The sequence below is a fragment of the Capricornis sumatraensis genome, chromosome 22, assembly GCF_032405125.1.
Source record: "Capricornis sumatraensis isolate serow.1 chromosome 22, serow.2, whole genome shotgun sequence".
Classification (NCBI taxonomy): Eukaryota; Metazoa; Chordata; class Mammalia; order Artiodactyla; family Bovidae; genus Capricornis; species Capricornis sumatraensis.
Window position 1 is genome coordinate 32,967,370 of NC_091090.1, and position 11,177 is coordinate 32,978,546.

At 36.6% G+C, this 11,177-nt stretch overlaps 1 protein-coding gene across 1 annotated transcript; it reads left to right on the plus strand.

Moving 5' to 3' along the window:
* Positions 1-4,661: 4,661 nt before the first annotated feature.
* LOC138097968 (olfactory receptor 2G3-like) lies at positions 4,662-5,612 on the plus strand. Its single transcript, XM_068994182.1, has one exon. The coding sequence runs from the start codon at positions 4,662-4,664 to the stop codon at positions 5,610-5,612; it is 951 nt and encodes a 316-aa protein (XP_068850283.1).
* Positions 5,613-11,177: the final 5,565 nt, after the last annotated feature.

Here is an 11,177-nt window from a genome sequence, read left to right on the forward strand (position 1 = left end):
CCTTAACATTTCTGGGAAGTATATTTCAGAGCTTTACATTTTTAAAAATGAGTCTTCTGATATTGCTGCTGATCACATTAAAATTCACCGACTAAATAATAGGGGAGTTGGTGCAGCAGTTGAATAATGTGGGTCCTTGAAATAGATACTTGGTTTTTAAATTAACATTATTACATGTAGCTAAGTTGATTTATGTTTAAATATATGTTTTAGACATGTTTTTTGCTAGTCCAGGGGAAGAGTGGTTTAGTAGAATTAGCAAAGTTATTAGTTTATTCAAAACATATTTGTTTGGTTTTGACTATGTTAAAAAAAAAAGACCTGTATGCTAAGGATAATACAAAAGATGTTTATGATAGATATCTTAGCCCATTAAGAGGTTACTTTCCATTTTATAACACTTGGCATGCTTAATGAAAAAGGTCCTTATGCATATTGACACAGTGTTATGAAGTAATTCAGGATTTCAGAAGACAAGTATATTGTACAGTAAGGATGCAAGTGCATCTTAGATGTTGATATAGAGATGAACATTAACAGGTAAGTAGAGTTTGTCAAGGGTGAAAGATGTGGGTTGAAAGACATTCAAAGGAGGAGACTTGGAGTTAGCAAGCAGTTTCAGTACATTATAACTTTATGGAAACAGAGAGATTGATTTGGCCAGAACAAGTTCTAAATGATGGGACATAATTCTGAAAGCAGAAAGGGAAACTAAAATTGTACAGAGCCTTAAAGTCAATTTTACATTCTAAGGAATAGAAGTTGTATCTTGATAAATATCCCATTGTTGTATGATTCTGACAATCATGTACAGGATGGCAGAAAGTGAAGAGGAGCTAAAAAGCCTCTTGATGAAAGTGAAAGAGGAGAGTGAAAAAGTGGGCTTAAAGCTCAACATTCAGAAAATGAAGATCATGGCATCCGGTTCCATCACTTCATGGGAAATAGATGGGGAAACAGTGGAAACAGTGTCAGACTTTATTTTTCTGGGCTCCAAAATCACTGCACATGGTGACTGCAGCCATGAAATTAAAAGATGCTTACTCCTTGGAAGAAAAGTTATGACCAACCTAGATAGTATATTCAAAAGTAGAGACATTCCTTTGCCGACTAAGGTCCATCTAGTCAAGGCTATGGTTTTTCCTGTGGTCATGTATGGATGTGAGAGTTGGACTGTGAAGAAGGCTGAGCGCCGAAGAATTGATGCTTTTGAATTGTGGTGTTGGAGAAGACTCTTGAGAGTCCCTTGGACTGCAAGCAGATCCAACCAGTCCATTCTGAAGGAGATCAGCCCTGGGATTTCTTTGGAAGGAATGATGCTAAAGCTGAAACTCCAGTACTTTGGCCATCTCATGTGAAGAGTTGACTCATTGGAAAAGACTCTGGTGCTGGGAGGGATTGGGGGCAGGAGGAGAAGGGGACAACCGAGGATGAGATGTCTGGATGGCATCACGGACTCGATGGACGTGAGTCTGAGTGAAATCCAGGAGATGGTGATGAACAGGGAGGCCTGGCATGCTGCGATTCATGGGTTCGCAAAGAGTCGGACACGACTGAGCGACTGAACTGAACTGAACTGAACTGAAAATGTGTTGCCATCTATGATGATATGAATTAAAAAGTCTTCTTAGAAAATTAAATGAAATAAGAATATATTGGTTAAAATGCATGAATGGAATCATCACATTCAAACTTGTATTTGGGTAGTTATGTTATCCAAATGATGAATACAATTGATAGAATACTACAAAGTAAACAATTTTTTGTCAGGGATATTACTGAAGGTTTCCAATTATAGCAGAACTAAAGAGCCTCTTGATGAAAGTTAAAGAGGAGAGTGAAAAAGCGGGGTTAAAACTCAACATTCAGAAAACTAAGATCATGGCATCTGGCCAGGTCACTTCATGGCAAATAGATGGGGAAAAAATGGAGACAGTGACAGACTTTTTTTTTGGGGGGGGGGGCTACAAAATCACTGCAAATGGTGACTGTAGCCATGAAATTAAAAGACGCTTGCTCCTTGGAAGAAAAGTTATGACCAACCTAGACAGCATATTACAAAGCAGAGACATTACTTTACCAACAAAAGCCCATCTAGTCAAAGGTATAGTTTTTCCAGTAGTCATGTACGGATGTGAGAGTTGGACTATAGAGAAAGCAGAGCACCAAAGAATTGATGCTTTTGAACTGTGGTGTTGGAGAAGACTCTTGGGAGCCCTTTGCACTGCAAGGAGATCCAACCAGTCCATCCTAAGGAAATCAACCCTGTATATTCATTGGAAGGACTGATGCTGAAGTTGAAACTCCAATATTCTGGCCACCTGATGTGAAGAATCGACTCATTTGAAAAGACCTTGACGCTAGGAAAGACTGAAGGTAGAAGGAGAAGGGGACAACAAGGATGAGATGTTTGGATGGCATCACTGACACAATGGACATGAGTTTGAGTAAGCTCTGGGAGTTGGTGATGGACAGGGAGACTTGGTATGTTGCAGTCCATGGGATTGCAAACAGTCGGACATGACTGAGCAACTGAACAGAACTGAGGTATGTCCAAGCTGGATGACTTAAGAAGAAGATGTGTGACAAATAATCAAAAGTAGAATTGAATCATGCTTGACATTCTTATCCATTCAGCTTTTTTAAAATCATCAACAGAGATATGTATATCTAGCATTTTCTCTACAAAAATTTTTCAGCTTTCATGCTTCTCTGTAGATGACATGCAAGTTTTCAAGAAATAAACCTGTGACCCATTATTGATACTTCCTTCTCCCTTTCCACATCCAGAGTCTCAAGTTTGTCTAGACTTAGTCTGTAGAGTCTGTCTAAAAATATAAATCTTCCCTGCTACCACCAAGCCATCTGTCCTGAAGTATTGCAACAGCCTCCTAACCAGTTCCCTTGTTCATTCACTACTTGTCAATCCATTCTGCAATCTGAGGCCAGCTTATTTTTAAACACAAACAATATGAGCACAAAAGAATTGATACTTTTGAATTGCAGCACTGCAGAAGACTCTTGAGAGTCCCTTGGACAGCAAGGAGATCAAACCCGTCAGACCTAAAGGAAATCAACTTCAAATAGTCATTGGAAGGATGGATGCTGAAGCTCCAATACTTTGGCCACCTGATGCAAAGAGCCCACTCATTGGAAAAGACTCTGATGCTGGGAAAGATTGAAGGAGAGAGGAGAAGGGGGTGACAGAGGATGAGATACTTGGATGACATCACCAACTCAATGGACATGAGTTTGAGCAAGCTCCAGGAGATAGTGATGAACAGGAAAGCCTGGCATCCTGCAGTTCATGAGGTCATAAAGAATCGGACATGACTTAGCAAATGAACAAAAACAACATGTTGGTTATTGACTCCCTCCTGACATTTCATTACCCCTTGACCTGCTTATAAATCCCTCAAAGGCTAACCTTTAAGGTGCTTTGGATAAAAACAAATCTCAAACACTTCTCTTGATTATTTTGTTTGCTTACTATTGCAGTCTAACCATAAGACACTTTGCCCATAATTTTCCTTATTCAGTGATATTTCTCAGATATTTCTCAGCTCCTCAATGCTTTTTCGGTTTAAAGCCTTACCAAGCTACTTCCTCTGCTGAAAATAGTCCTTCCTTATCTTATCCACTAGTTAGCTCTTATTCGCTCTCTACTTCACTTGCCAAAGAGGCTGTCATTTTCAAAATGTACTGCATCTTTATCTCCTTTCCAAAAATGGTGCGTTTTGTCTCTTATCATCAAATTCTTCAGCAGCGAGTCAGCAGTTACTATGATATGAAAGTGTTACGAAGTTAGTGACATATCACCAAGGAATCAAACAGACTTGATATTCTGCTGCTATATAATACAAAGTTATAGAAAGAAAAATTCATAATATTCCAAAAAGTTTTATGAAATAAATGAAATTTTTGAGAAGATTTGGGTCCTTTAATCAATATAAAAATAAAATATCTGATTAAAAACAAAATGTTTTTAATGAGGAGCTAAACATTTACTTGCAACTTACAACAATGCTTCTCTCTGAAGACTCTGTAACACCATTTAAATTAGACTACCCATTTTTTTCATTATGAAAAAATACTGAGAGAAAACTATTTATAAAGATGGTATCTAATAACTAATTAAATCTCTATGATGATTAGGTTTTTCCTATTACCCTTAGCATGACTTTGAGAATTGCATGTGTTACTATAGAGTATGGAAATAATTATATAAGTTTTTTCAAAAAATATTCTTATTGTCATTTTTATTATTGGCAACTGATAGAATGTCTCCAAAGATGTTTTTTGATTGGATAACATCTCCTTATTTTCTTTAACTTACAAGTTTACAGGATGTTATTGGGAATAAGAGGGTGGATTTATAAGAAAAAATGAAACACTTTGGAGAACAGAGCAATAATTAACAATTAATCATTTCTTATACGGTCCACTTTATGTCATCATATGTTTAATACTTTTCTGTAAGCTCTTGCATACTTTTAATTTCCTCCTAGAGCCAAATGGTTCTTTCTTCCCCCAAATGGCACACCCCTCTTATCTCACCTTCAGGATCAGTGTCTCCCAACTGTATTTCTGATCTTAACTGTTTCTCACTATCAAACTTCTATATTTTCACATGTGCCTCTCTCCTTTTCAAGAGCAGGGTGATGACGGCGATTAATGAGAGTTTGGCAGGAGATTTCATACTGGTGGGCTTCTCTGACCACCCGCAGCTTGAGAAGATCCTCTTTGCGGTTGTGTTAATCTCCTATCTCCTGACACTGGTTGGCAACACAGCAATCATCTTGATCTCTTATCTGGATCCCATGCTCCACACACCCATGTATTATTTTCTTACCCATCTCTCCTTTGCTGACCTCTGCCTTACCACTAGCATCGCTCCCCAACTGCTATGGAACCTCCATGGTCCATACAAGACCATCAGTCCTACAGGCTGTGCCATTCAACTCTACGTATCCCTGGCGCTCGGATCCACTGAATGTGTTCTCTTAGCTGTCATGGCGTTTGATCGCTATGCTGCTGTTTGCCGGCCACTCCATTATGCCACAGTTATGCACTCACGACTTTGCCAGTCTCTGGTAGGAATGGCATGGTTGAGTGGAGTGGGCAACACCCTAATTCAGGGCACCATCACCCTTCGGCTGCCCCGCTGTGAGAACCGCAGGATTTACCACTTCGTCTGTGAAGTGCCTGCCATGGTCAAGTTGGCCTGTGTAAACATTCATGCCAATGAGGTGCAGCTCTTCATGGCTTCCTTGGTGCTTCTCCTCCTCCCTCTGACACTTATCTTGATCTCATATGGATGCATTGCTCAAGCAGTAATGAGGATCAGGTCAGCTCAAGCCTGGCGAAAAGCCCTTGGCACTTGTGGGTCCCACCTCTTGGTAGTAACACTCTTCTATGGAACCATCACAGCTGTCTATATCCAGCCTAACAGCTCTTATGCCCACAGTCAAGGAAAGTTCATAACCCTTTTGTATACTGTTGTGACTCCCACCCTTAACCCTCTCATTTATACTCTGAGAAACAAAGATGTAAAAGGGGCTTTAAAGAGGCTGGTACAGAAAGATAGAGCACAGCAGAGTGAGAAACTCTGATGAGGGAAAAGTATACACGTGGCCTACTAAGGTTGAGGTGCTGAAGGAAAGATGTACCAGAAGGCATTATCTGGAGACAGCTTCACATAGATGCTGCAAAGCCAAACCTGCAAGACTTTCTAGAGAATCCATAAGTCTGAAATTGCTTTCTTTCATTTCCTTCCCTAAAGTACTAGAGGATAAACTGTCTAAACAGACATCTTTGTTATCTGTCAGTCAATAAATTACAAGCATGACTTACTATTTCCAAAATCTCTGTGGCTAATTTTCTTCCCTCTCTGCCCCCCCCTTTTTTTAGGTAAGTCTTGGCTTTGCCTTGTTAAATGAAATCAATCTAATGGTTGGTTCCTTTGTATAAATCCTGGAGAAGGAAATGACAACCCACTCCAGTATTCTTGCCTGGAGAATCCCATGGATGGAGGAGCTTGGTGGGCTACAGTCCATATGGTTGCAAAGAGTCGGACACCACTGAGCACCTTCATTTTCACTTTCACTTTCACTTTGTATAAATAAACAGTGTGATGCTCACGAGATAGGTGTTTTTAAACCTAATAGTTTTACTTCTACTTCTTTAGCAGCTTATTTCTGGTGGTCTGCTGCAGTATTGGCCATCTGGATCCCACCCTTGGACCAGTAGAAACCTGTGTAGCTTGGAAATCCACCTTATCTGCACTGACTCTGCAACTCACTGTCCCTTGGCCATCCTGTTTAATCTTTTGTTTGTTCGTTTCTCACTCTTACAGTCTAATTTGAGTCATTGTCAGGTTAGCTTTTCCTTGATACTTTCATTGTCCATTGTAATTGTGTCCACACTGGTGCCAGGAATGTGGATTTTGAGTTTTCATTTTGCATTTAGATGATTAAATGATTTCTATCAAGTGACAGATTATAGGATCCAGTCCTTGCCATGTGAAAAGTGACAGGGCATTTAAATCTAATTCATTTCATTTCATTTCATTTCATTTCATTTCATGAGTGAGTGAGTGTGTGTGTGTTTGAGGGTACCAGTATTTCTAGCAGTTGTATTTCCATATATGGGAGATATGAGGTTGAGAGGTTTTTAGTCCTTTGTCTTTCTGACATTTGGAGGAATCCTCTCTGTGTGTTTTGTTTGCCCCAGTATGAGTGTTCCTATAGCTTAACAGTTAGAACCTTCTTTCCTCCTCCCAACACTCACATTTTTAAAATATATATTTGTTGTCAGTTCAGTAATTGTCAGTGTCTGCAAAAATGGAGTTTGTATATCTTGATATGCCACCCTCTCTTACATGTATTTTTTTTTTATTTTACTTTACAATACTGTATTGGTTTTGCCATACATCAACATGAATCTGCCACGGGTATACATGTGTTCCCAATCCTGAACCCCCACCTCCCACCTCCCTCCCCATACCATCTCTCTGGGTCATCCCAGTGCACCAGCCCCAAGCATCCTGTATCCTGCATCGAACCTAGACTGGTGATTCGTTTCTTATATAATATTATACATGTTTCAATGCCATTCTCCCAAATCATCCCACCCTCTCCCTTTCCCACAGAGTCCAAAAGACTGTTCTATACATCTGTGTCTCTTTTGCTTTCTTGCATACAGGGTATTTTTGGCTTTGTGTGTAATGTGCTCAGTTGTGTCTGATTCTTTGCAGCCCCATGGACTATAGCCCACCAGCCTCCTCTGCCCATGGAATTCTCCAGGCAACAATATGAAGTAGGTGCCATTTCCTACTACAGAAGTTCTTCCTGACCTAGAATTGAACCTGGGTCTCCTGAGTCTCTTGCATTTTTGGCTTTAGTAACGTTTTGTACTTAAAAGCCTTAAACTAAAAGGAAACTGAATCCCTCACTTCTCACATTTGGATTTCTTTGATTGGTTTGCCAAAACTTTCAAATGATTAGATTATTTGATATCAGTGTTCTTTCAAGATTCTTTAAATAGGCTGAGTAAAGCAGAGACAAAAAAGTTATGCCGTTGCAAATCAGACAAAATGATTCAGAAAAATGAGGGTTTCCTACAGCAGTGTCAATCAAGATTTAACATTCTCAAAACCATAAACAAATTAGTCTTTTAATGGAAAACTAAGGGAAACTAATGCCATTATTAAAGGACATGGATTCTGAGAAAAGAGAATGTCCTGTCAAATTCAAAAGGGAGTCATATTACTACTAAGATTTCTCACCAACGAGGCCTCTTGAGAGATCTAATGATATTTAATTATATGTCTTTATTTCTTTTTTCTCTACTATGTAGCAGTGCTCTGTTTCTACTTTAGATCATTTTCTACTACATTTACTTATCTAGTATTTATGAATCGATAAAATTTTCAATTTTTATAAATATATTTTTAAGTAAACAAATCAGTATTTCTTTTCTTCATGAAGAGGGAGATAATTAATTAAAATATATATATTTTTAATGCCATGGTGTTATGACTGATTTACAAAGATAAGCTAAGTGCTATATCAACCTAAAGCAAAAGAAACTTAGACTTCTAAGATCATGTATCATTTTGCTTTAAATTATGGATTGACTTCTTAGAAGTTTTTTTTTGCTCAAATTATAACTCCAAGTTAAAAAATATTTTCTGAATCTAATTCATGGTTTTTATTATTGGCTACATGATAAAATAAAACTGAATCAAGTTGCATTAGTTTTGAACAATTTTAAAGTCTTTAAATGTGATACATAATTATGTATGGAAAACATATATAATTATCATTACTTCAGTTTATTCTTTTGAAATGTTAGACTGCTTAATAATTTTGTCATTAAAAACTGCTCTATGTATTTCTCCTTGTAAGAATGTTAGCATAAATTTCTAGTTATACAATCTTGACATAAAGAAGAAAACACCAAACATGACTGTCAACTTGATTAATCACAAAAAGAAAATAAAAACACATGCAGCCATTTCCCAGATATGAAACTTGAACCTTATGCACTCTCCAAGGCCCCCTCATTCCTATTCCATTCATTAATTTTCTTACCCACATATAATCACTACCCAGATGTCTAAAAACAAAGTTGGTTTTACGTGTTTATGAACTTTGCATAGATTGAATAGTGCCGTACATAATCTTTTCATTTCACTTGTTTCTGAGATTCATCCAGAACATTGCATGTAGCAGTATTTTGCTTTCATTGCTGGATAGTATTCTATATTATGAACATAGTACACTTTATTGATCATTTAACTACTGAAGATTTGATAATTTCTATTTGGTTTTGTTATAGTACTGCTTGTATGAATGTTTTATTTTAAATATTTTGATGGGTGTATCTAGTAATGGAATTTCTAAGTAATATGGAATGCACATGCTAAGCTTCAGTAGGTGCACTGCCTAACAGTTTTCAGGTGGAGGAACCATTGCAGACTCCCACCAGCCATGTGTGAGAATTCCTTCTGCTCACAGTTTTAATAACACTTGGAAATAATAGTCTGTCTTAGTTTAGATATTCTGGGAATCTTATAGTAGTATTAAATTGAGAGTTTAACTTGCATTTCCATGATGGCTAAAGTAGTTGAGCATCTTTTTTGTATGTTGATTGGTCATTTAAGAATCAATTTTTGTGAAGCACCTATTCAAGATTTTAGGACATTTTTATGTTAGATTATCTGCTTTTTCTTCTTCTGGATTTGTAGATATTTTTATTTTCTGATCTAACTTTTGCTGTAGTAAGTTTTATAAACATATTAACCTGCACTATGGTTTGACATTTCACTTTCTTAATGCTATCTTGATTTTAAAAAGTTGCTAATGAAATCTGATTTATCAATGACTTCCTTATATTAGTGCTATTTATGCATTATTTTTTTAAAAAGCTTCTTTCCAGCCTCCAAATCATACACATATTCATTCATTAATGTTATTTTCCAGATGGTTTGATGTTTACCATTCACGTTTATAGTCTTTAAAATCTATGTTTATATTCTCTAAAATTATTTTTGTGAGATAAATGTCAATATTTATTTTATATGAATATCCAATTGGCAAAGCACTATTTAAAAATCAGTTTCCTTTTTTAAAATTTATTTAAATTGGAGGTTAATTACTTTACAATATTGTATTGGTTTTGCCATACATCAACATGAATCCACCACAGGTATACACGTGTTCCCCATCTTGAACCCCCCCTCCCTCCTCTCTCCCCATACCATCCCTCTGGGTCGTCTCAAAAAAAAAAAAAAAAGAAACACTGTTTCCTCTCTTCTCTTCAGGATCAAGTTTGTTATAAATCTTGTGTCTAAAATAATGTGGGTCTCTTTCTGGATTCTCCATTGTGTTTAATTATTTTCCTTGTCTATTCTTGTGCCCATAAGACATTTATTATTAATAATAAATCTTGATATCAAGATTCCCAAGTCTTCCCACTTTGTTCGAAGGGGAAAATTATAGATCTCTCTCTCTCTCATGAACATAATGAAAAATTCTAAGCAAATTATTAGCATTTGAATCTAAAATATATCAAAAGGAGAATAGATTATGACCAAGGGGATTTTATTCCAAGAATTCAAAGTTGTATTAATGTTGAAAGGTTAATCAAATATTAATAAAAAAGGGGGAAAAAACCATTGGATCATTTCAATAGGTGCAGAAAAGTCTTTTGATGAAATTCAACATCCATTCATGATAACATAAAAACATAATAACATAATAACATTTGGCATACTAGCATTAAAGGGGAACATTATTAATATGATAAAGCATATCTATAAATGTCCTACAAGAGAAAATCACTACTTATGCCTAACAGAAGCTAGCAAAATTTTGAAGAACCAGTGAATGTTGGTTTAAATGGAAATAAATTTTATATTAGTTTAAATGGAATTAAACTATGTCCAAAGTCATAGTTAACATGTGTGACCAAGAGACAGAGCCCAAAACTACTGGACCATACATGCAAGGATATTTGAAATATTTAACATCTTGCACCTCTCACATGCATACATCAAATATAAATACATATTAGGAAAAACAAGGAAATTTATATTTTTATAGTATTAAAATATGTGAGGTTTTGAAGAGAGGAGGAATAAATTCTATAGGTAAAACTTAAAAGATGCTAGCTCTAGAAAGGCCACAGACTGGGAGAAAATATCTGCAAAAAAAATCTCATAAAGAACTGCTGTCTAAAATACACAAGAAAATATTAAAACTCAACAATAATTAAACATTTCAATTTAAAAAATGGGCCAAAGAGTTTGACACCTCATCAAAGAAGATACACAGATGGCAAGTAAGCATATGAAAAGATGCTCCATATCAGGCCACCAGGGAAATGCAAATTATGCAAATTAAAACAATGAGATGCCACTCTACACCTACAAGCACTGCCAAGATTCAGAACATTGACAACACTGAATGCTAGTGAGCATGTAGAGCACCAGAAATTCTCATTCATTGCAGATGGGTTTGCAAAATGGTACATCCATTTTGGAAGACAGTTTGACAGTCTCTTACAAAACTAAACATATTCTTACCCTATGACCTAGCAATCATACCCCTTGGTATTTATGCAAAGGGGTTGAAAACCTATGTTCACACAAAACTCTGAACATGGATGTTTAC